Here is a 26,157-nt window from a genome sequence, read left to right as displayed (position 1 = left end):
TTAATTTGAGATCAAGCTTTGAGACCTGCTGTATTAACTGGGTGAAACTCTTCCAGTTTGCAAGCTTCTGCTCAGCCTTTGCTAGTGATGCTCCAGTAATAATCTGGGTGCTAGCGCACCGGAGGAGAAGTGCGTGCTGCCATCAGGAGAGCGAGCTCTCATTGTGGGAGCAGTGGAGGAGCTCACTGACTTGGGTAAGGTTATTCAGAGAGCTTGGGACCGAGGCAAGGCTGCTGTGAATGGGCCACTTCTGAAGGCCCCACAGGTTCCACACTGAATGTGTGTAGCCTGCTTCAGTCGTGTTTCTTTGCACGTTTAGAGGTAAGGAACATTGTGTGGACCTTGTCAAACCTCCTTTAGACAGAGATGCAGGATCCCTCGCTGTTTGGACAGGGAGTCCACTCCCTCACGGGGCTCACAGCCGCAGCTTGTGGTTACTAGGGGAAAGAGGGGTGTTTGCACTCCACTGTAACGGAGGGACGGTGGCTCACTATGAAAAAGAGTGTTTGTCTTTATTTAAAGCTCAGCAGAGGGCAAAGGGAGAGGTTAGTTGGTGAGGCTGTTGAGGGATGGGGGCGGGGAGGAGGCTTTCATTGCTGGTTGTTCCCGGTGCTCCCCCTTGCATATTCCCCATCTGCCTGGTGTTTCTTACGCAGCCCGACTATTTTTAGTGCATTTGGAGACCATGTTTGCTGGAAGCGAATCAAAGCCTGAGAACTGGCTATTTTTCAGAGTGGAGCTGCGTGCTGCTCTGAGCGAGCCATTTCTCTGGGACATTGGGGATGACCTGGGGTGGGGGCTGGCTGGCAGTGCTGAGCTATTTGCTGGCCTGATGTGTGTGTTGGAACGCCTTTCTAATGGCAGAGCTCCCTGCATCTGGGGGGAGAAGTGGCTGACAGAGCCGTTTCATATGGGTTTGGGGAGGCTTACTTGGAAATCCATGCGAACGTTGCCAGCAGCTCAGCTGGGGCCCACAGAGTGGGAGACCCACCAGAGGAGAATGTGTTCTGTGGTGAGGGGCCCCAAGGGGCACAAGACCCCTACAGTGGAGCTGGACTGTGTGGAAATGGAGGTCCAGAGAGGGTTGAGACCCTGGCAAGGGAGTCAGATAGCATGGGGGGCAGGGCCCTGGGGATCATGAGACTCTGGCCAAGGACCTGGATTGCCTGGGGGTGCTAGGCCAGAGGGATGAGACACCCTGACTGAGAAGCTGGATTGCCTGCGGGGTGTCTGCATCCAACTGGCGCTGCTCAAACCAAGCAGCAGGGGTGCTCTCCACCTCAAGGAGCCCACAGTCTAGAGATGCAGCAAGTAGGGGGCAGGGCACAACACACACGCAGCATTGGGAGGTTTGAACAGTCCCCCGGGCACTCCTCTAGCACAGCGTGTCGCCCAGAGGCAGCACAGCAGAGATGGAGCTTCAGGCTGAGCTCGGGGAGCACACTCTAGGTGTAAGGGGCAGAGGTGTGGGGGACGCTGAGAATGGGCATTGGAGGCTGATGCTATTCGAGGGGGCAGGGAAGCACCTGGAATTTGGCAAGGGTGAGTCAATAAGGAGTCATGCAGGGTTTGGAAGGGGATGACAAATAGCTGGTGAGAAGGGCTCTTTTTGGTCTTGTCTGCTTGGGAAGCTTACACCGGTTTTCCTGCCTCCCGGTTGCTTGAAAAACACCGGGTTGCACACATGAGTGCGTCACCTGCTTGTCAGGAAGGCAAGAGGCATTGCAATGTCACCCCAAAATGTACAGGGGTCACATCTCAGTTTACTGAGGGCAGTTGTTGCACTGACCTCTTTGACAGCTCCCTTGCCTGGCCAACCTCTCTAGCTCACCAGCTGAGAGTCTCCTCTGAGCTCCCAAAAGATCTCTGCTTCTCCTCTGGGCCATGACCCCATATCCACATCTTGGTTCCACTGAGTCCCAGCCAGCAATCCAGGTGTGGGTCATGGGCTCATTCTGTACTCATAGCCCAGCTCCCTTCTGGTTTCCTCCCCTGCTGCCATACTCCTTTCCAGCAACCCCCAGGTACGCTGTCTGCTGAGGCAGGAGGCAGTAGGAGGAGCGAAGCTGGGAGCTAATCCCTTGGCTACCAGATTCCTGTTCCCTCTGCTCCCTCCAAACCCCACAGGACTTGCTGTGACAGAGTGGGGGGTGGGTGTGAGCAGAGCTGGGGAAGAAGGATATTGTGGGGGAGGGGCATGGCAGGGAAAAGAGTGCAGACCCAGCTGCTGAGCCACATGGATCACCAGTGGGGGCCCTGCAGCCCCAGTAGGGGAGGCTATGGAAAGGGATCCATTTCTGGAGAGAAGGGGATCCTCTTGGGGGCATAGCGCAGGGGCAGAGAGGGGAGTCTCAGCCAATGGATGGCTAGGGAAGCTGTCTTTATTGTCTCAGTCACCCTATGTGAATCGGCATCAGCATGGGCACAAAGGCAGCCGTGGAGTTGGTTAGGGTGGGCGCCCTTGGCCTTTTGGCAACAGTGTCCATGCTGACAGACGGTGGGAGGAAGGAACAGGAGCTCAGTTTGGCCATGGTACATTTGAGCTGACATCAGGCTGGGACAAAGGGACACAGGTCTGGAGTGGAGAGGTGGCTCTTTGGGGTGAAGATGGTAGTTGAAACTATGTGAGTGGATGAGCTCGCCCAGAAGGAGGGGTGAAAGGAGAAGAGGCAGGGGACAAAGGCAGCACCTAAGAGACTTGAGGGAGAGTGGAGACAGAGAGAGCCCTGAAGCGATGGTCAGAGATGAACCAGGGGAGAGGGAGTCTGGGAAGCCCCAGGTGTCAAGAAGGAGTGTGCTCAGCAGTGTGAAAAGCAGCAGCGAGGGCAAGGTGGGTGAGGAAGGGGTGGAGCTCTGGGAATGGACCAGAAGAGGAGGTTGAAGGAGACCCTGGTGAGATCTTTCGGTGGAGTGGAGAGGCTGGAAGCCCAGGGGAAATAGAGGAACTTGAGGTGGTGATTGATTGTAGCTGGCATGTCCCATGAGTCTGGAAGTGAGGGGGAGATGGGGCTGGGACAGTTGTTGGAGACACAGGGGAGACGTATGGCTGAAGGTGGGGCAGCCCAGGAGAGGTGGGTCTGTTCCAGACGGTGCCCTGCTTGTTCAGGCTGCAGAGAATGTTCCATGGTGCTCAAACCTCCCAGTAGTGGGGAAACAGCTCCCAAGTGTTGGTTGGTCCCAGATTCCTGCTAAGGATGAAGGGGCAGGGAGGGGGAGGCTGATTGCAAGGGGCGCCCAGCCCCATGGCCTCTGCACAGAGCAGAGGTGTGTATGTGCAAGGGTGTGGGTGTGGACAATGGACAGACAGGGAGGGGGAAGCTGATTGCAGGGGATGCCTGGCCCCCTGGCCTCTGCACAGAGCAGAGGTGTGTGTGTGTGTGTGTGTGTGTATATGTGTATGTGTGGGGGTGGGGTCGGACAGGAAGGGAGAGGCTGGTTCCTGCCTCTAACCCAGCTCCCTGGCCTCTGCACAGAGCAGAGGTGCTGGTGCGGGAACGGAGACGGACAGGGAGGGAGAGGCTGAGTGCAGTGGACACCCAGGCTCTGGCCTCTGCACAGAGGTGGGGAGCACAGAGAGGGAGAGGCTGGTTCCTGCCTACACCCAGCCCCCTGGCCTCTGCACAGAGCAGAGGTGTGGGGTGGGGGGCAGAGAGGAAGAGGCTGATTGTGGGGGACACCCAGCCCCCTGGCCTCTGCACAGAGCAGAGGTGTGGGGAGGGGAGAGGTGGAGGGAGAGGCCGCTCCCTGCAGCCCCCCAGGCCACAGCCTGCCTGTAGTGGGGGAGAGGCACAAGAATTGTCTGGGTTTTAAGTTTCTGTCTAGAAGCAGCAGCCCTGCCTGCCCAGCAGCCCCCCACCCTCCTGGCTGGAAACGAGCTGCGGCTGGAAAGCTCTAGAAACAATTTGCAGCTCTGGTGCCAAAGGCAACAGCAGCCCCGGCCATGGCTAATGCAGGCAGCATTTTCCATAGCAACAGGTGCTTGGCTGCAGTGGGCAGCCCCTGCTGGGGGAGGGGGACCAGCATCTGTCTGGGACAGGGAGGGGGGACGGACGACGAGGACTCTGTGCCCCTGGACAGGAGTTTGGGATTGACGGGGGGCCAGGGAGGGGCGAGGGGGCTCTCCTTTGGAGTCTGGAGGAGCCGGCTAGTATGGTGTCAGGGTGGCGGGGACCCTGGTGGGGCGGCGGAGCTGGGGGAAAGGGGCCCCTGCCCAGCTGAGTCAAGGCTGCGGCGTGTTAATAATTGTCCCTGGCTGGGGGCGAGGCCGCTTGAAGCTGGTGCCTGCGGGTGCCGTGTGCGATGGTGTTCCAGGCCTCACCCTGCGCCCTTCTCTGTGTTTCCCCCACAGGTGGCAGGAGGGGACGGACGGACGGAAGGAAGGCTCGGGGCATTGCTGCTGGGGCAGTTTTTAAACTTTTTTCTTGTTTTTAAAGTTTGAACTTTTAAAGTTTATTTTATTTTAAAAAAAGCAAAACTTCTCAGCCTCCCCCTCTCCCCATGATGCCGTCCAACGGGTCTATCGACACCAGCAGCACTGCTCCAGACAGGGAGACGCCCGACACTCACAAGGTAAGGAACAGTCTGAAGCCAGGCACACCAACTGCGGAAGGGGGGCATGGTCCTGCCCACTCTCTGATGGCCTACATGTGTGATGAATTGGGTGGGTCTCAGTCCAGTTTCCTGTGCACGTCCAGTGCTGGCTCTAACTGGCAGAAGGGCCACTGGAGGGAGGGCAGGGCTGGTGTGAGGGGGAACGGCTTGCCCGGCTGCTGCCTTGCTCCTGCTGTGGGGACGCATGGAGGGTTCAGGCTCTGGGACTGTCCATCTGGCCCCAATGTTTTCAAAGGCCCATGTCACGTCTAACTGGCTGTCTGATTGCCAGGGGGAGGAGTGTGGCAGGAGCTGGGGGGAACGTTCTGGTGGCTAGCAGGCAGGGAGAAGAGTGGGGCCTGGCCAGAGGCCTGTGCTGTTGATCTGAACTGGGGGTGGGGGCAGGCACTGAGGAGGCCTGAGCTGCAGAGTGGGATTAGAGCGGATTGAGCTATTTCTGGGCACTGCTGAATGGGGGCGAGTGTGACTGTGCTGATGAGACCTGCTGTTACCCTCGCTGCTGTCGCCTGCTGAGAGAGGGAAGCCTCTGGTACAGCGGGGGAATGAGGACAGCTGTACCGTTGGTTGGGGTGGCCTTGGGAGGCCTGGGGGATGGTTGCTTTGCAGGCAATGGCTGGTTTACCTGCCCCTCTGCTTCCTGTGACAGCAGGAACTGGGTCAGTTCCCTCCATGAGGCCCTAGTCTGACTCCACATACCTGGGCGGGGGGGGTGCACACCCATGAACCAGGGACACATAGGTGGGGGAGGGGGGAGTGCACACCCCTGAACCAGGGACACGTGACACGGGGAGAGAGATACACTGGGTGGGGAGAAGGCTGGCATGGGAGAGAGACCCACCCTGGGGAGTGGGTGGGGGAAGGAAAGCCTCAGCATGTACACTGGGCAGGGGTGCGAAGAAAAGACACAGCTTGGGCTGGGGGAGCACACGTTGTTGGGAGAGGCATGGAGAAAGGACAAAGAGAGACCGATAGAACCACCTGGCTTGGCTGTGAAGAAAGGACAGAGGCACTGGGGGAGTGGAGAGGGAGACACACATGGGGGGGGTGGGGGTGGGACAAAGATGCACACACTGCGGGGCAGGACGCAGAGGCGTGCATGCACCGAGGGGTGCGACAAGAGGCGTGGACACGGGTGGAGGGGGTGGGATGAAGGGAGAGAGACATGCTGGGAGGCGGGAAGAGGGGAGACACAGGCCGCCTGGGGTGGGAAGAGGGCGTGGAGGAAGAGAGGAGGAAGCACAAGTGCCCATGTCAGAGCTCTGCTCGTTTGCCAGCCCAAGCCGGGAGGCTCCAGCACCATCCCTAATGCCTGGCTGGAGCGGGAGAGCTCAGGTAAGCCCCAGCTGGGGGCGGGGCCTCGTGTAGGTACACACCTGCATGGCTGGGAGAGAGGAGCCAGGCCCCTGTGTGTGCCAGGGAGAATACAGCGCAGCGGGCCCCTCTGAATGGAGTGAGCGTACATGTGAGTGGGTTGGAGGGGGGAAGGTTCCCACACAGAGCAGAGGATCCAGGCACTGTGCTGGAGCTGGGCAGCCGTGGGGCCAATGGGAAAGCAACCATTTGCTGTTGCGGGGGTGGCTTCCTCCCAGGCGCCCACCCCCCTTGTGCTCAAGGCCTCTTCTTGGGTCCTCATAACTCACAAAAAGGGGTGTGTGCAAGTCCAATAACAGCAGCCTCTTTATGGAAGTTTATTAACTTCAGGTTCAGAAAGGAACAAAAGTCTGCTCTCCGGCCATAAGCCAGGCCCAGCCCCAGACTCCCTTGGCATCTCAGCTCCTCCCAGCCCTTCTCAGCTGGTGGAACTCCCCGACCTCCGAACCTTCTCTGCAGGAACCTCTCTCGCTCCCTGCTGCCCTTTATCAGGGGGACAGCTCCCATTCCCAGCCGGTTCTAATGAAACCCCACATCTCCTCCCAGGTATGGCAGGCAGGGCTCATTGAACAGAGCCAGCCAGCTCCAGACCTCCAGTCCTTAAAGGGACAGGCCACTCCCTTACAGAACCTCACCCTTCCCCAACCACAGGGCAAGTTTCTACCTTCTTTGTTTTTTCTGTCCCTCCTTGCTGGCCTGTTTTGCCGACAGCAATACCGCCAACTGGCCAAAGCCATGGAGCAACTGGATTTTTGCTCCTTGATGTCCTCCATCTCCCCTATTTGGAGATGAAGCCCACCCACTTGTCCACCAGCATTTTGATTTGCCATGCTAAGCCGTGCTTATCTGTGGCTAGCTCATCACTTTCTTGTAGGGCCAGCTGCACGTCCTCCTTCAAAGCAGCACGTTCCCTCTGGTGTGTCTCCTTCAAAGAGAGCAAACCACTAATCTCCTCTCCTGCCAGTTCTGTGTTTACACCCCTTTACTGACCAGCTGTCCTGTCCTGCCACTCCCGAGGCGCTTCCCTGCTCTGGTCCTGCCTCTCTCTGGCTTAGCGTCCTTCTCCCACAGCCCCAAATCCATCTGCTCTCGAGCAGGAGGCGGAGCTACTGCGTCCATCACCACCCCACTCTCTCCTCTCGCCTCGGGCACAGAGGGCTGGCCCAATTCCGAGAACATACTAGCGGCCTGCCAAATCTTTCCTGCTTACGACCCCCTCATTTTCTTTGCCAAGGTCCTGGATCTCATTAGGCCACATCTTTAGCGCAGGTCCGTCCTTCCTTCCCACGCCTGAAACACCTCTTGGGGGGGTGTTGGTCTGGCCTCATCCTCATCGGCCACATCCAGCGTGCCACTTAGGGGACATACTCAACATGGCCTGTTGCTCTTCTTCTTTCCCGCTTCTTTTTTTAACTTCTTAAAGGAGCAGACCCTCCTGGTATCCCCCACCACTTGACACTTGAAACATATGGCCAGGCCCTTCCACCTCCACACCACCCTTGGCGTGTCTCTTCCCCTAGCCCCTGACAAGTGATCCCACTGCCAGCTGGGGCCCTCCACTCTTGTGTCCAGGTTTCCCATATTAAAGCATAGCAGGATCTTCCCCACCTGCTGGTAGGGATTTCCCTGTCCTCCCTTCTGTGCCTGCGGCTGCACTACCTGGATTGCCAGATGATCCTGCGGAAGCTGCAGAAGGAACACTTGGATCCTGCCGCCTGTGCCACTGGCAACGCCCCGGACACCCCTCATGGCCGCAGGCTGGCCCCTCATCTCAGTTTCCCTTCTTGATTTCTCAGTAATTCACAAAAAGAGGCTTTTACAAGTCCAGTAACCACAGCTCTCTTTAGGGACTGGTTATTAGTTTAAAGTTCAGAAATGAATCCAAAAGTCTGCCCTGCAGCCATAAACTGGGCCCAGCCCCAAACTCCCCTGGTGTCTCAGGGTCTTCCCTGCTTCAGCCGGCTCCTCCCAGCCCTCCCTATCTGGGCAACTCCCCTGGTCTCTGAGTCTTTTCGGCAGGAGCCTCTCTCGTCTCTTCTGAGTTTCCTGAACTCTTCTCCCCAGCGTCCTGCTGCCCTTTACATGGGAGGCAGCGCCTTTATCCCCATCCCTGCCCCCTCCTTGCTGTATCTCTAGACTGCAGGCTCCTTGGGGGGGGGCTGCTGCTCTGTTTGGAAGGAGCCCAGTGTATTATGGGCAGTGATGAATAAATAATAATAATGAAAGACTTTCTGTGCCAGCAGTAACTAGGAAGGGTGTTAAACTGCAGCTATTAGAGTTAAACATTTTTAAATCTGCAGGAGCAGATAACTTGTACCCAAGAGTAGTAAAAGAACTGGCTGAGAAATTCTGTGAACCATTAATGTTGATTTTAACAAGTTTTGGATCACTGGGGAAGTGCCAAAGGACTGTAAAAAAGCTGCTAATGTTGTACTAATATTTAAAAAGGGTAAATGGGATGACCATGGAAACTATAGGCTGATTAGCCTGGCAGAATCCTGGAAAAGCGGATATGGGATGTGGTCAGTAAAGAATCAAAGGAAAGGTAGAGTAATAAATGCCACTAAACGTGGTTTTATGGGCGTTAAGACTTGCTAAACAAGCTTGGTATTGTTTTTTTGATGAGATCACAAGTTTAGTTGATGAAGGTAACTGCTGACACAATATACTTAGGTTTCTGACTCTGTCCCTTTGATATTCTGTTAAAAAATTACCATTATCTGAGTGGATGTTGTCATTGTCGTGATGGCAAATCCCTGCTTTTGGTGACTATGTGATTGCTGACTGTGAATGTCATTCCTTGGTAAATCAGCTTCCTAATCTGTTGGTCTTCCATTCTAATGATGTGTCTGCACCACGAAAGCTGCTGAAATCAAACGAGAGAGCTGATTTCCGGTCGCTGAGTCCAGTGACACATGTCCTCATTGTTCTGCCACTTGATATAGAGCAGTCAACAAAGACAACAAAAACTTCAGTCTGCTGCTGTTCAATCATCTTCAGCTCATGCTTTTCATCACCGTACAATAGAATTGATAGAATCCTGGTGCTACAGATCCACAGCTTCATTGCAAGCGTAATGTCACAACATCCCCATGGAGGCTTCTTAAGGGCTCAAAACACACAGCAGCTACTGCTGTGCAAGAGTTCACAGCTCTTAGGCATCCCAAGTCTCTGACAGCGGCCACCTGCCTGCCATTCCATCTGGACAGGGTAATACTGAACTCATTGTACTCTGGAGCTGGAGGCTGCTCAATGGGAATGGCCAGGGTTTATCTGGATCAATGTGCACAAGCTTCTTGCCCGACCAGATTGGCATCAGGTTTCTGATAGTCGACTCCGTAAGCTAGCAGAAAAAGACCAAGTTCCGACGTCTGGGAGCTGAAGTTAGACAAATTCAGACCAGAACTAAGGTGCAAGTTTTTAATAGGGTAATTAGTTACTGGAGGAACTAACCAAGGGCTGTGGTGGATTCTCCATCACTGGATAATTTGAAATCAAGACTAGATGTTAGTCTCAAAGACACACCATAGTTCATCCAGAAGTTATGGGCTTTGGCACAAATCGTTGGGTGGAATTCTCAGACTAGAAGATCTCAATGGTCCCAGCTGGGTGAGATCAGGCTGTGCAGGATCATCGGATAATGGGGCAGAGGCCAGGTGAGAGCAGGCTGGCAGAGGGGAAACGGGACAGAGGGTGGGGGAGCGTGGGCTGGGCAACGCAGGTTGGCTGGGAGATGGTGTGGTGGGGCAGATTGGTAATGGTGTTTAGGCTCACATCAGCACAGATCCAGCCACAGCTTGACTTAGAGGTTTAGCATCAACTAATGTACAGAGAAAGGATTTACTCTCCCGCTTTCTTAAACAGTGAAGCAATCAGTGGTGAGTGCGCTCTGCCAGCCAGGGGTGCTGGAAGCGTGGAGGGCTGCAACAAGGGACAACTTGCTGGCCCTCCTACAGTGGGAGGCCTCCAGCCTATCTCTCGAGCTCTGGGCCCGTTCATTTCTGGGACTCTCCTTACCAGACAGATACTGACAAAGTGGAGGAAGTGTTGAGAAGAGCCACAGAAACACTCCGGGGCCTGAAGGATCTGACAGATGAGGAGTCATTACAGAGCTACATGTGGCCACGCTAAACCACAGGAGGAAGAGGAATTGGTGAGAGTGGCCCAAGAGACCATGGGATGGAGACTAGGAGACATGGGATGGAATTAAGAAAGGGAAAATGAGAGATTCCCTGGCAGGAAATGGATCAGGCTGGGGAATTGCCTTTCAGGGAAGGGCTGGAGTCCCTGTTGATCATGTTAACACACACATGACAAAATGCTAGAAAACATACAGTTGGGAGCAACCTTTCCTGGCAACTGGACCCTGATGGGGCTTTTGTGGTTCGGGGTGAGGCCAGCTCACAAACTGAGGTTAGCATGTGAAGAATAAATCTCTGCAGAACTTTAAGGGGGAGTGGGTGACTCTTCCTCCAAGGCAGTGCTGTGTGGCAGTTGCAGCAGTAGGGGATGCTGTGCTCTGGGACGTGCGTCTGGCAGATGAGATGTAAACCTGAGGTCCTTCCTATCTGTGAGCCTTTTCCCAAGAGTTAACCTGTTAGTCCCAGTGTCCTACCTACATCCCTGCTCAAGTGATTCTGTTGTGCCTTCCTGTGTTCCCAGTGCAGTTTCCGCCAGGTACAGTGTTCTCCCTATCTTCATGGGGCAAAATTCAGCCCTGGTGTAAGTACGCAAGACTCCCAGTGTTTTCCCCTGGGTAGCTGTTAAATAGTTGCCATGCCCCACCACAGAGGCTGCTGCAGTCTGTGAAAGGAGCAGCAGAGATGTGCGCTGAGGCCAGTGACCTGAGCAAGCTTTCCATCTGCAGAGCCAGTGCCTGCTTCATGCAGCAGTTCTCCTTGGAGGTAGTTTCCCTGTGGGTTGTTGCTTGGCAGCGGAAGGAGAGAGCTGAGCTCCGGGGACACTCCAGGCAGTCAGGCAGTTCATTAAACCTGAGGGGGAGGAGAAGCTGCGTGATTTATGGGGGGATGAGTCAGCTCAGAGCCAGCTGGAGGAAGCAGGGAGGCTATGGCACAGACGCTTTGGAGATGCATCCTCTTTGCAGAGAGGCAAGGCAGTTTGTCTCTTTCTGCCAGATTTTGCCACCTCTGCTGCCCTTCATCCATTCCCTGCATCCCCTTTGCCTGACTGCATCTCTGACCTCGTGGCTGCAGCCTGTGAGGATTCTTCCATGATGGTGGGATGCTGTGATGCAGGTACTGTTCTGGAGAATGCCCTGAAGCCAGAGCGCCATGGCTCTGGGTTCCGTGTTTTGCCAGCTAAACATGTTTGGGGCTGGTCAGACTGGAATGGGCTCTTTCCAGGGAATCTGTAGGTGCTGCAGGCCTGGTGCTGGTGATTCTGTAGGTGTTGTTCTTCCTCAGCCAGGCACTAAGGGGCGCCATCAAACTCAGGTTGCTGTGTTTCCGCAGGGAGGAAAGGCCTCCCCTGGGCATAGTCAGGGGACTGTTCTAGGGATCTGTTTGGCACTCTCAGTGCTTACTTTGCTGAGCCTATCTTGAGTCTTGGGCCTGCCACTCCTGTTGCCTTCTGCTCACAGCAGCCGCCAGGAAATTGTTTAGCCCTGTGGTTTGCTAGCCTTACACCTGGCTTTTGCAGATGTTGTTATGCTGTGCTTCCTCACCAGCAGAAATAGTAACCTTGAGGTGACCCAGGCTTAACAGGTTGTGTGGAGGCTGTGGCCTCGGCATTGCATTGTCCTATTGGCTCCCAGATAGGCTTGGGGTATGCTGAATTCCATCCCTGAGTCACAGATCATACCCCCTGCCCATGAGAGGAGGTATCCCATGTCCAAGCTGCCCTTTCCCACCACCTGGTGCAGAACCAAAAACACCAGGCCCTGCTTTCCAAGAATCTGGCCCATTCATGGAAGCACTGACTGCAAAGGGAGCCGCTGCCTGTTACTGCCCCATCCCTCCTGAGAGTAAGGGGGAGCAGAGAACACCTGGGACCACTCCTAGCAGAGGCTGTCAGCACCTCCTAGGCTGTGGGGAATCTACCAGCTGTCTGAAAATATTATCAGTGCTAAAGAAACCATCATCCTTCACCAAAGACCTCACAAACCACCAGATGGCCTCCTCTGGGCCGTAGGTAAGGGAATTCCATGGCTCAGGCCCTTCCTCCGGCCAAACCCAGACGACCATGATGGTTAGCCAGTCCTCCATTGCCATAGCCTGCCAAGATTCAGTCCTCTCTCCTGGACTATTCAAGTGCCGTATGCAGCTGTCGGAAGAGATGGTGACACAATAAAGGCTGAAATGCCAGCGGCAGACAGTTGACATCCAGTTCTACATCTGCTTTACATGCAGTGTAAACAGCACCACCATTCAGCTTTCTGAGCCTGCCAAAACCAGCACCTGGCTTCTGGGCAGCTGACTTGAGCTGAACCCAGGCAAGGCTGAGATGATGTTGGTAGGGAAATGGAAACTGCTTTGTGGTGGTTGATTTCTCTGCAACATCACCTCCATCTTAGAGCATCAGCCCTTGGACTGGTAAATTGATCCACAGCATATGGCCCCTTCAGACACCTTGGAGTACTGGGTGCTCAAATAGATATGGTGGCAAAAAACACTCACTTCCATTTGAGACAGGCGAAATGATAGACCTGGCCGTGGAGATCCACGCATTCATGGCCTCCAGGATTGAGTAGTGCAGCTCGTTTTATCTTCCTCAAAAAGCTCCAATAGGTTCAAAATACAGCAGCTGTTCTGCTTAGCCACACAGGTTGGATGGACACATCATTCCATGCCCTGCTCTCTCCATCAGCTCCCCAAGGTCTCTGTCCTGATACTCAAAGCCTCAGAGATCATCCCTTGCTCACTGAGAGACACCTCTTCCTCTGTGGCCAGGGCCTTCCACAACAGCTGCATTACGCTGGAGCAGCGAAATTATCCCCCACCAAGGGAAGAGAGAACTTTCCCATGTTCACTGGCCATGTTGCTTCATCAACATCTCTAGGGCAGAAAAGAGTTACTGTACTTCCAACTTCTGCAGCCAGAGATCGCTGGATGGGAAGCCACCTCATTGTCCTCCTCCCAACTCTTTACATCTCATGACACAAAATGTCTTTTGGGAACCTCAGAATGTGCAAAAGAGCCTAGTGAAACAGTGTTAACAACACTGATAGGATGACAGGACCTGAAACTGCTTCGGCTAAAGCCTGCACTGCGGAACTCACTCCCAAAAGAGAGTGGAGGACATGGGATCCACCAAGCCTAAGGCTGAATCAGAACTCAGCTCTTTGACTTAGCTTCCTCTCTGTTGTTTCACAGACCCAGCACACTGTTTATTTCTAGCTCTGCCCTCCCCGAATCTACAAACCAGTGGTTTTCAACCTTTCCAAATTATTGTACCCATCAGAAGGCTGATTTGTTTTGCATACCCCAAGTGTCACCTCACTTAAAAACTACTTGCTTATAAAATGAGACATAAAAATACACACGTGCCACAGCCCACTAGTACTGAAGAATTGCTTACGTTCTCATTTTTATCCTATACTTATAAAATAAGTCACGACCACCAGGCTGAGAAACACTGATATAGTATCTAGAGCAGTGTAAACGAGTCATTGTCTGTATGAAATTCTTGTTTGTATTGACTTCGCTAGTGCTTTTCATGTGGCCTGTTCTAAAACTAGATGAGTTAACGTACCTCTGGAAGACCTGCATGTACCTCTGGCATACGTGTACCCCTGGTTGAGAACTACTCAAGCACTGTCTCCTGTAGGCTGGCAAAGGGGCGGGGAGAGACTATTGGTGTTTCCATGTTAGCCAGGAGGTGCTCAGACACCGTGGTGACTGGGAGTTGTCCAAAGAGAACTTTTGTGCTGCCGGGAGATAGAAGCAGCATAGAGAGAGATGGGTGGGAACATAAGAGATGACTCCGGGGATGCTCCAGCCCTGGAGCACTCAGAAAAAAATTAGTGGGTGTTCAGCGCCCACTGGCAGCCAGCTCCCCCACTCCTCCATCAGTGCCTCCTGTCTGCCGGTGCCCCCGCCAATCACCTCTTCCCCCTCCCTCGCAGCGCCTCCCGCCCACTGCGATAAGCTGTTCTGCAGCATGCAGGAGGTGGTGGGAGAGAGGGGGAGGAGTGGGGATAGGGCATGCTTGGGAGAAGGGGTGCGGGCAGGGCTGGGCAGAGCAGAGGCGAGGTTTGGGGAAGGGGTCAGGTTTGGGGAAGGGCTGGGGCGGAGCAGGGGGTTGACCACCCTTTGGGCCCAGAGGATACTGGTGCATGTGGGTGGGAAGAAGGCAGCTCTCTCCCTGCTTGAAATGGCCTTGCATTTGATTAGAGACCCAGGCAGCCTGAGTGACACCTGGCTTTGTAAATGAGGCCCAGACAACCCAAACGACTTGCTAACAGGGAGCAGGGATGTAAACCTAGGTTTCCCAGTCCCAGGCTAGCCCCTTCAACGCTGGGCCATAATTCTTGTCTGTGGCACAGCGGCCATCCTCTCCACTCTGATAGCCCCCAGAGCCGTCACCCATGACCTGGGGTCACACAAGAGCTCATAGGATTATATTTTAGTTGCTCTAGGTTCTGTGATGGCAGCAGCCCCGGAGCCTGTTGTGCTGGTGTTGTGTGCACGCACGCACACACACACAGTCCCTGTCCCTCAGTGGGCAGAGACACATAGATGTTGGCTGGAAGGGGCCCAGGGCTCTCGACGGAAGGGTTTATACCCCGCTGCCAGCCCTGAGCCCACTCTCTGTGCTGAGGCTGGAACACAACCACCTGGGCTGTGAGTACCCTTGTAATCAGCGACTGGTTCTGTGACCTCCTGGCATGGGAGTGACTAGGTTCCTGAGATGGCTTCCAGGGGGAGACAACAACGGGGTTCTACCACCCTGGGCCTGGCCTGGCCTTGCCAGACTGCCCCCCAGAACAGGACCGCAGCAGAAGCAGAGGGATTGGGGAGGGGGAGCTGTGTGGGGAGCCGTGCGGGCAGGGGGAGCCACAGGGATTGGGGAGGGGGAGCTGTACAGGCAGGGGGAGCTGTGCGGGGAGCCGTGAGGGCAGGGGGAGCCACAGGGATTGGGGAGGGGGAGCTGTACAGGTGGGGGGAGCTGTGTGGGGAGCCGTGCGGGCAGGGGGAGCCGCAGGGATTGGGGAGGGGGAGTTGCTGGGACAATTCTGCCTGCAGCCTTCTCACAGAGTCCAGGGAGGGTCATTCCCAGCAGGGTCAGTTGTTGTGGTTTCTTTTTCTTTTATTGCAAATCTTCTCAACAAAACAATGATCAAAACTTCCCCAAGTCTGTGCCTCACCCGCCATCAGTTCCTCGGCCCAAAAGTGCCTGGCTCTTACCTCAGAGCCTTTTGGATAACAGTACTTCCCAGTCTCCCCTCTGTCCTTTTGGTTCTGGGGAGCAGTTCCTCCTACCAGTACCCCCAGCCTCCGGCTGGTATTACCACTGCCTCTGTCCATTTCCTGCTCCTCCTCTTGAGAATCAGCCAGTTAAGCTGCAGGTCTTTTCCCAGGTGCGGTGGGTGGGGTAATCAGCCAGCTGCTGGCTTCAGACCTCAGTGGAGCGGTAACCCTTATACCTTCACAATCAGGCTGGCCGGCCAACCTGTCAACACAAGTGCTTTTGCAGCTGGAGCTGCATTGTGGGGAGAAGATCCGGTTACTTCCTGGAATGGTGGTTCTTCGAGATGTGATGCAGAGGTGTATTCCATGCAGGCTTGTGTGCACCTTGGAGCTGGAGCCTTTTGCCTAGCAATACCCATAGAGGGGCAGTGCTTGGGCCTCATGCCCATAGCCCCTCACCTGGCTATATGAGGCGGGGCCACCTGTCACGGAGTCCCTGGGCGATGCTCTGGAACTGCTCCCCATGAAGCCAGTCAGGACTCTGGGGCAGTCACCTTTCTGTGAGCAGCCTGTTTGCAGGACATACAGCTCACACAGCTTCCACCTTCCTGGGTCTGACCTCGGAGCATTCAGCCTCCTCTGCCCCTCCGTGCGCTTCCCACAGCGAGTCCGCCCAGGCGGGGCTCCTGGGGAAGCCAGAGGTCCTGCCCCCCAACTCTGCAGTCAGATGTGACTCTCAGCCAGCCAGTAAAACAGGGGTTTGTTAGACGACAGGAACATGGTCTAAAACAGAGCTTGCAGGTGCAGAGAACAGGACCCCTCAGCTGGGTCCATTTTGGGAGGGGCAGTGAGCCAGACAACCACGTCTGCACTTCACTCCATGTCCCAGCCAGGCCCAACTGAAACTCCCTCCAGCCCCTTCTCCTCTGGGCTTTGTCCCTTTCCCGGGCCAGGAGGTCACCGGATTCCTTTGTTCTCCAACCCTTTAGTTCTCACCTTGCAGGGGGGAAGGGCCCAGGCCATCAGTTGCCGGGAAACAGGGTGTCGGCCATTCTCTGTGTCCAGACCCCTGCACACACGTGCCTTCTAGGGCTCTGCAATGATCACACACCCTTACCCCACCCCGTGGAGATTTAAGAACTGCCTAGGGGAAACTGAGGCACCCCCACACTATTTAGAGGAAACATTAAGAACAGTCCCACTTCGTTACACCGCCCACCCCCTCCCCCCGCCAGTTCCTTCACTCCAAATGTGCAGGGGGAGACTCTGATGCAGAGGCTGGGTCGTGGAATGCGTGTCTGCATCACATCTTGAGGAACCAGTTACAGAAAGTAACCGTTCCTTTTTCGAGTAGATGCGGACATATATTCCAAGTAGGTGACTTGTGATCCTCATCTGTAGTGACAATGAGGTGTATATCTTCCTGCCCAGAAGGCCCAGGTGCTTAGAGTCTCTGTCTTTGCGGGCGGACTTGAACCTGCCCTGCCAGGCCTTGTCATTCACTGCCATGACCACCAGTGAGTTTGGTGCTGGATGGGTATAAAACCCTCTTATCTCTGTACCAGCACAAAATAGCACTTCTCCAAGTGCTTGGCCACTGGGGTACGCTGGCCTTGGTACCATCAAAGAACACTCGCTGGCTCAAGGAGCACCTCATTAATCAGGAAGGCCACTCTTCCAGGGACAGAAGGTTTGAGAATGCCCATGACTTCATGGATGTTCTTCTGGAGGGTGATGTGTGACGAAGTGGGACTGTTCTTAATGTTTCCTCTGAATATTGTAGGGGTGCCTCAGTTTCCCCTATGCATTTCTTAAGTCTCTAGGTGTTGGGATAAGGGGGTGTAATTGTTACAGAGCAAAGGGCCAGTATACATAAATGGCCAACACTCTGTCTCCTGGCAATGGATGGCCTGGGCCCTTCCCCACTGCAAGGTGATAGCTAAAGGGTTGGAGAACAAAGGAATCAGGTGACCTCCTGGCCCGGGAAAAGGACAAAGCCCAGAGGAGGAGGGTGAGTCAGTTTGGGGCTGGCTGGGGCTGAGGAGTGAAGTGCAGCCGTGGTTGTCTGGCTTACTGCCCCCCAAAATGGATCCAGCTGAGGGGTCCTGTTCTCTTTACCTACAAGCTCTGTTTTAAACCGTGTTCCTGTCATCTAATAAACCTCTGTTTTACTGGCTGGCTGAGAATCACTTCTGACTGTGAAGTTAGGGGGCAGGACCCAGGACCCCGCTTGGGCGGACTCGCTGTGGGAAGCGCACGGAGGGGCAGAGGAGGCTGAATGCTCCGAGGTCAGACCTAGGAAGGTGGAAGCCGTGTGAGCTTCTTGCCCTGGAGACAGTCCGCTCCCCGAGAGGAGACTTCCCCAGAGTCCTGCCTGGCTTCGTAGGGAGCAGTTCCAGAGCATCGCCCGGGGACCCTGTGACATGATGGTGTGACGATGTGACTCAGCAGGGAGGGGGGAGTGTTGACCTGGGAATGTGCCCTGGGGATGGGAGACCTGAGAGCCTGTCACCTGAGCCAGGAGGGGGAGGGGGAGGTAACACCTCTGCCCAGGAATGTGAACAGAGGCTGCAGCAGGGAACCTGCGGGGTGAGTTTAGTTGGCAGTTTGGAGGCTGGGGGGAGGAACACAGGGAACCCCAGGGCTGGGGTCTAAGCTCCCTGCTCCCCCAGAAGGACGTGATTGAGGGGTCCTGGTTGTACCCACAAGCTCTGTTGTGGACTGTGTTCCTGTTGTCCAATAAACCTTCTGTTTTACTGGCTGGCTGAGAGTCTCAGTGGATCCCAGGAAGAGGGGTGCAGGGCCTGGACTCCCCCACACTCCGTGACAACTGGTGGCAGCGGTGGGATCTACTGCACCCCGTGAACGGCGCTTCCTGCAGTAAGTGACTGGGGAACAGTAAAACGAAGGGGAATTGACGGGGACCAGGCGTGCTGAAGATTCAGAGACGGTTTCGGGGGGCGGTTAACCCCTGGGAATGTGTGACCAGAGAGAAAGACTTTTGCAGTAACAGGGTCCCCCGGGGGATTGCAGCGAGCAGTCCCAGGGGCGGAGGAGTCTGCAGCTCGACCCTGGCAAAGAGGTGGTGACCTCAAGAAGGACTGGCACACTAAGGGCTTTTCCTGGAAACCGTGGGAAGCTGCCCGGCCTGCGAGTGGCCAGCAGGGAGATATACGCTAAACGCCTTAAGAGTGACCTGGTGGAGCTGTGCAGGCAGAGGGGGCTGCGCATCGGGAGGTCCACCAAGGAACAACTGATTGCCCAGTTGGAGGAGAGGGATCGCTTGGATGACCCGATCCCTATCCCTGAGGGGAGCCGCCCGGCAGACGCAGCGTGGGCCCTGGGGCCTGACCGGGCTGGGAGGGGTCAGACTGCTGCCGAGGACATCCCGAGACCCTTCCTACCTATGTCTGGGGGAGGGGTTGGGGGAAGCCCAGCGAATACCGAGGGCACCCTGACCCCAGCACCCAGCAGGGGATCCTCCCGGCGGAGCTCCCCATCCCTGGAGCGGAGGCGGCTGGAATGGGAGAGGGAGATGAAAATGAGGGAGCTGGAGGATCATGAGAAACAACGTCAACATGAGCAGGAGGAGAAGGAGAAACAACGTCAACATGAGCGTCAGGAGAAGGAGAGGGAGCGTCAGGAGAAGGAGAGGGAGCGCCAGGAGAAGGAGAAACAAAGACAGCACGAACTGGAGCTGGCCAGGCTGAAGAGCAGTGGGGCCCCGGCTGTGGTGAGTGAGGGGGGACCCAAGACTGCAAGGAGCTTTGATAAGTGCTTCCTGGCCCAGCGTAAGGAGGGGGAGGACATAGATAGCTTCCTGACGGCCTTTGAGAATGCCTGTGAGCTGCACAGGGTTGACCCTGCAGACAGGCTCCAGTTTCTCACCCCCTTACTGGACCCCAAAGCCGTGGAGGTGTACAGCCGGATGACAGGGCCGGAGGCAGGGGACTATGAACTGTTCAAACAGGCCCTGCTCCGTGAGTTTGGGCTGACCCCCGAGATGTACCGGAGAAGGTTCCGGAGTCAGCGTAAAACGCCTGAGGTCACCTACCTACAACTGGCCAACCGGATGCAGGGGTATGCCCGCAAGTGGACAGCGGGGGCCCGAGCTAAAGAGGACCTGCTTGACCTAATTGTACTGGAGCAGCTGTATGAACAGTGCCCTTCCGACCTGAGGCTGTGGTTGGTGGACAAAAAGCTCGAGAACCCCCAGCACGCAGGGCAGCTGGCCGACGAGTTTGTGAACAGTCGGTCAGGGGGTAGCCAGGAGGAGTCCCAAAAGAACAGGCCCCCCCCGATGCAGAGAGAGAGTCACCAGGGGGCCTCCCAGCGGGGAAATAGGGAGAACCCCCTCCCAAGGGGAACGCCTGGCGTCGGGCCCCTCCGACCCGCTCGAGGGGACCAACGTGACCTGAGCTGCTATCACTGTGGCCAGAGAGGCCACGTACGGTCCCAGTGCCCTGGGCTCAGGGACAAACTGAGCAGACCCAACCTACCCAGGGTTAACTGGGTAGGGACCCAGCTGGACGAGGGGCAGACGACTCAGGCAAGGGGGGCTGCCAGTTTACCACCTGCCCCGGAGGGAAGAGTACCCCAGGCCAGCTCCACCAGAGGGCTGGAGGCTCTGGACTCAGGGCGCTCAGTTTACAGGGTGGGCGCGGGGCTGTCCCTCCGGAGAGAGTGCCTTGTTCCCCTGGAGGTGGATGGGAGGAAGGTCAATGGATACTGGGATACGGGTGCGGAGGTGACGCTGGCCCGGCCCGAGGTGGTGGCCCCAGATCGGGTGGTGCCCAACACCTACCTGACCCTGACAGGGGTGGGTGGGACCCCATTTAAGGTGCCCGTGGCAAGGGTACACCTGAAATGGGGGGCCAAGGAGGGCCACAAGGATGTGGGGGTACACCACCATTTGCCCACTGAAGTTTTGATGGGGGGAGACCTAGAGGACTGGCCAAGCAAGCCCCAGACCGCCCTGGTTGTGACCCGTAGCCAGAGCCGGCGAGGGCCACTGCTCCCTGACCTCGGGGAGGGTACCGCACCGGAGGCGCAGGACCCTACCCTGGTGGGAAGGGAGGGCCGAGGGGCACGGCTCAGAGAGGCTGAGGCCTCAGACCTGGCCACTGAGGGGGAACCGGTCCCCATCCCTTCCCCAGCCGCTGAGTTCCAGGCCGAGTTGAGGAAAGATCCCTCCTTGCGGAAGCTCAGGGACCTGGCCGACCTCGGTGTGGTACGGACCATGAGGAGAGGCTGCCAGGAGAGGTTCCTGTGGGAGAAGGGGTTCCTATACCGAGAATGGGCTCCCACAAGGGAAGTGGAGTCCTGTGGGATCAGGAGGCAGCTGGTGGTCCCCCAGAAGTATCGCCGCAGGCTCCTGTACCTGGCCCATGACATCCCCCTCGCAGGGCACCAGGGAATCCGGCGCACCCGGCAGAGGTTGCTACAGAACTTTTACTGGCCCGGGGTCTTTACCACGGTCCGGCAGTATTGCCGATCCTGTGACCCCTGTCAGAGGGTGGGGAAGGCCCGGGACAAGGGGAAAGCGGCTTTGAGACCTTTGCCCATCATAGAGGAGCCTTTCCAGAAGGTGGCCATGGACATCGTGGGGCCTCTCAGCAGGACGACCCGGTCGGGGAAGAAATACATTCTGGTGGTGGTAGATTTTGCCACCCGCTACCCCGAGGCAGTGCCCTTAGCTTCCATTGAAGCAGACACCGTGGCCGATGCGCTCCTGACCATTTTCAGCCGAGTGGGGTTCCCCAAGGAAGTCTTGACAGACCAAGGCTCCAACTTCATGTCGGCCCTGCTCCGGTGCTTGTGGGAGAAATGTGGGGTCCGGCACGACTGGGCCTCAGCTTATCACCCCCAGTCCAACGGGCTGGTGGAGAGGTTTAACGGGACGCTAAAGATGATGCTGAAAACCTTTATGAACCAGCACCCGCAGGATTGGGACAAGTACTTACCTCACCTGCTGTTCGCGTACAGGGAGGTGCCACAGGAGTCTACCGGATTTTCGCCTTTCGAACTGTTATATGGAAGGAGGGTGAGGGGCCCCCTGGACCTGATGAGAGACGAGTGGGAGGGGAAGGCCACTCCCGATGGAGAGTCAGTGGTGGAGTATGTCCTGATCTTCCGAGAGAGACTTGCTGAACTCATGGGCCTGGCCAGGGAGAATCTGGCCAGAGCCCAGAAGAAGCAGAAGGTCTGGTATGACCGCACGGCAAGGGCCCGTGCCTACGCCACCGGGGATCCGGTGATGGTTCTCATCCCAGTGAGAAAGAACAAACTACAGGCCGCCTGGGAGGGCCCTTTCAAGGTCGTCAAGCAGCTCAATGAGGTAAACTATGTGGTAGAGCTGTCGAACCGGGCGCACCACCGCCGGGTGTACCATGTGAATATGATGAAGCCATATTATGCCAGGGGGAATGTGGTGTTTGCCGTGTGTGGACAGTGGGAAGAGCAGGGAGATGACCCTTTAGTAGATCTATTCCCTGGGACCAGAGCTGGTTCCCCCCTGGAAACAATTCCCCTCTCGGATCAGCTAACCCCTGCCCAGCAAGCTGAGGTCAGGGAGGTGCTGCATCCGTACCGACAGCTGTTTTCCAACCAGCCTGGACGCACTAATCTGACTGTCCACCGGGTGCAGACAGGGTCGCACCCGCCGATAAGATGCTCCCCCTTCCGAGTCACAGGGAAAACTGCTCAGGACCTGGAAAGAGAGGTCCGGGACATGCTGGCTTTGGGGGTGATCCAGCCATCTGCCAGCCCTTGGGCCTCGCCGGTGGTGCTGGTCCCCAAAAAGGATGGGTCGGTCCGGTTCTGCGTGGACTATCGGAAGCTCAATGCCATCACAGTATCTGATGCCTACCCCATGCCCAGGCCTGATGAGCTCCTAGACAAGCTGGGAGGAGCTCGGTACCTTACCACCATGGACCTTACAAAGGGCTACTGGCAAGTGCCGCTGGATGCAGATGCCCGGCTGAAATCGGCCTTTATCACCCCTCTGGGGCTCTATGAGTTCCTGACCCTGCCTTTCGGCCTCAAGGGAGCGCCGGCCACCTTCCAGCGCCTAGTGGACCAGCTCCTGAGGGGGATGGAGAGTTTTGCCGTGGCATATATTGATGACATCTGTGTCTTTAGCCAGACCTGGGAGGACCATGTGTCCCAGGTTAGACAAGTGCTGGACCGACTCCAGGGGGCTGGGCTGACTGTAAAAGCGGAGAAGTGCAAGGTGGGGATGGCGGAAGTGTCTTACCTGGGCCATCGGGTGGGGAGCGGCCGCCTAAAGCCGGAACCAGCCAAGGTGGAGGTGATCAGAGACTGGCCCGCTCCCCACACCAAAAAGCAGGTCCAAGCCTTTATTGGGATGGCAGGATACTACCGAAGATTTGTGCCTCACTTTAGCGCCATAGCCACCCCCATCACTGAGCTATGCAAGAAGGGGAAGCCAGACAAGGTGGTCTGGACCGAGCAGTGCCAGGAGGCTTTCCGGGCGCTGAAGGAGGCTCTGGTCAGTGGCCCAGTTCTGGCAAACCCAGACTTTGACAAGCCCTTTGTGGTGTTCACCGACGCCTCCGACACGGGACTGGGGGCGGTGTTAATGCAGGAGGATGAAAAGGGGGAGAGACACCCCATCGTGTACCTGAGCAAGAAGTTGCTACCCCGGGAGCAACACTACGCGGCCATCGAGAAGGAGTGCCTGGCCATGGTGTGGGCCCTCAAGAAACTAGAGCCCTATCTCTTCGGGCGGCACTTCACCGTGTACACCGACCACTCGCCCCTGACCTGGCTGCACCAGATGAAAGGAGCCAACGCCAAGCTCCTGAGATGGAGCCTGCTCCTGCAGGATTACGACATGGACGTGGTCCACGTGAAGGGAAGTGCCAACCTGATAGCGGATGCGCTGTCCCGGAGAGGGGGCCCCGAACTTCCCCAGGTCACTGGTCACAGTGACCCCGCTCAGTTCAGTCTCGAAGGGGGGAGAGATGTGACGATGTGACTCAGCAGGGAGGGGGGAGTGTTGACCTGGGAATGTGCCCTGGGGATGGGAGACCTGAGAGCCTGTCACCTGAGCCAGGAGGGGGAGGGGGAGGTAACACCTCTACCCAGGAATGTGAACAGAGGCTGCAGCAGGGAACCTGCGGGGTGAGTTTAGTTGGCAGTTTGGAGGCTGGGGGGAGGAACACAGGGAACCCCAGGGCTGGGGTCTAAGCTCCCTGCTCCCCCAGAAGGACGTGATTGAGGGGTCCTGGTTGTACCCACAAGCTCTGTTGTGGACTGTGTTCCTGTTGTCCAATAAACCTTCTGTTTTACTGGCTGGCTGAGAGTCTCAGTGGATCCCAGGAAGAGGGGTGCAGGGCCTGGACTCCCCCACACTCCGTGACAGATGGCACCAGTGCCATCCTGGGTACTGGAGCCTGCACCGTGGAAGAGTTGCCCTGGGACCTCGAGTGCTCCTGATTTGTCTTACGCGGCCTCCTCTTTAGCGCCGACGACAGAGAACAACTCCTGCGCCTCTTCAGAGAGCCCTGCCCCAGAATGGGACGCAGCAGCACTCTGCGAGCCGGAGGGTGATTTGTGTCCTGAGGCAGGCCTAGGTACTGCGTTAGGCCTCATGACTTGTTCAAGCAGGGGCTGCTTAAGGCAAAGGTCCCATGCCATCTGGGTCCTCTGCTTGAAGGATCTGCAGATCGCACAGCACTCCTTAAGGTGGGCTTCGCCGAGGCAGAGCAAACGCCACGCGTGGGGGTCGCTGGTAGGAACTGCCACTCCATGTAAAGGGCAGTGCTTGGCCCCCAGTGAGGGTGTCGCCGGGGAGCATCACCACTGCCTATACACGGTAACTGCTAAGTAGCTGGTAACTGTGTACAATAAAAACTAGGCTAAGAAGTAAAGCAACAACCGCGTAGAGCTCTGACTCCAGCTGCCGGGAGATGAGAAGGAACGAGGGGGGTTGGGGTGGGGCTACAGGCATGAGCGCCGCCCTCTGTGGGTACTGCTAGGCAACAGGCTCCAGCGATCCACGCACCTAGTCGGAATACACGTCTGCATCTGCTTGAAGACGAACACCCTCAAAGTCTCAGTATAGATGAGGCAAAACAGCCAGCTCCTCTCTGGGGACCAGCCGGTTCTGCAGCCAGTTTTGTGGTGGGACGCTGAGTGGGAAGAGAGGGCCAGATGGGCAGCTGAGAAGGAAGGGAAACCTCAGTGAAACTTGCAGCACCTGTACCAGAGCCCCCAGGTTCAGGGAGCTGGGTCGTGAACACTGATGCAAGAGCAGGCATGGTGTGGTGCATCCCATATATACCAGAGAACAGTGATGCTGAAAAGTACTTTGGGAGTCATGGGCGATAACCAACTGAACATGAACTCCCAGTGCATTGCTGATGCTAAGACGATGAATGCAAACCTTGGATGCATACACAGTGGACTAGCCAATAGGAATAGTATCCCCTCTGGACATTGCATTAGTGTGACCATTTCGGGAATACTGTGTCAATGCAAAAAGGGTGTTGAAAAATTGGAAAGGGTTCAGAAAAGAGCGAAGAGAATGATTCAAAATCTGAAAAACCTGCCTTACAGCAAGAGATTTAAGAAGCTTGATGTATTTAGGTTATCAAAGGGAAGTTAAGAGATGATTTGATCCCAGTCTACAGGTACCTACACGAGGAAGATTTCTGACAGCAGATGGCTTTTTAATCTAATAGCAAAAGGCATAATAAAGTCCAGTGGCGGGAAGCTGAAGCTAGACACATTCTGACAAGCAGGAAGGCACACATTTTAACATAATTAACCATTGGAACAACTTCCTACAGGTGTGGTGGATCCTCATCTCTTGAAGTCTGTAAATAAGATGGTGGTGCTTTGGCCCAGGATAGTGTGATGTGTCTAGTGCCGTGTGCAGTGTAGGGTGATTGTCTTCTGCTTCTTGCTCCATACCCAGCCTCCAGCTAGCTTTAGCACAAGGAATGCAGAGGACAGTTCTTAAGTCCTTCTAACTGGTATGCAGCCTCTCCATGGTCAAGACTCTTGCAGTGCCTCCTCATGGCACCAGCTGGAAACTGACTGCACCGTGTGGTTTCAGGCTAAATGTGAGGGATCTTGGAGCAGCATGGGTCCCAGAGGTGCAGAGTGCAAACCCACTGGCATGTGGCTATGCCTTGGTGCTCACCTACCATGGCTAGCTATTGGCAAATAGTCCCAACCATGGATTAAATGGGGAAGGTGATAGGAAGAGAGTCTGAGCATAAGCCCTTATATTAGAGGCCTGATATGAGGCAGGACCTGCTCACAGAATCTGGCAAGAACTGGGCTGATATTGCAGGAATACACATTAACATTCCCCAAGGATAACAGGAACACATTGACCCATTCTAAAGGATAAGGTCACGATGACAGTACGTAATAGATATGTTTTGATTGAACCAACATATACAAGGTGATGGGCGATATCTAGCTACGTCGGGGGCAGTAACTAACTATGTTAGAGGCAGTACGTAACTCGTTTGTATTAGGGTATAAAGATGTATCTCAGAAGGAGTGTCTTTGTCCAGCCGAGGGGGGAAAGGAAAGTCCCGCCATTCACTGAGCTCTGTCCATTGTCACTGGCATACATGTCTTAGTCTCCTTGTAGAGCCTGCCAGGTGCTATTACCGTGCTTCAGCGACAATAAACCTGGCCTGGCGCCTTCATACCTTAACGGATCTTGTGGTCATTGAACAGTTTGCTTGAGGTCTGCTGTGCCAGCTATCTGCGCAGAGCTGGGACAGCACACAGGAAAAACACCCCCACACAGCCAAACATCTGA

The 26,157-nt window shown here is 55.8% G+C and overlaps 1 protein-coding gene across 2 annotated transcripts in view; it reads left to right on the top strand.

Moving 5' to 3' along the window:
• The window catches only part of DNMT3A (DNA methyltransferase 3 alpha), a 268,395-nt gene that overhangs the window by 7,590 nt on the left and 234,648 nt on the right, over window positions 1–26,157 (top strand). For both annotated transcript variants that reach the window (XM_075126271.1, XM_075126272.1), the window contains exon 2: window positions 4,349–4,569. In XM_075126271.1, the coding sequence (XP_074982372.1) occupies window positions 4,498–4,569 (72 nt within the window). In that variant the 5' untranslated portion in view covers window positions 4,349–4,497. The remainder of the gene's footprint in view (window positions 1–4,348; window positions 4,570–26,157) is intronic.

The sequence above is a fragment of the Caretta caretta genome, chromosome 3 (assembly GCF_965140235.1).
Source record: "Caretta caretta isolate rCarCar2 chromosome 3, rCarCar1.hap1, whole genome shotgun sequence".
In the NCBI taxonomy this organism is placed as follows: Eukaryota; Metazoa; Chordata; order Testudines; family Cheloniidae; genus Caretta; species Caretta caretta.
Note: the sequence above shows the minus strand (reverse complement) of the source record. Positions and strands in the feature narration are given on the sequence as shown.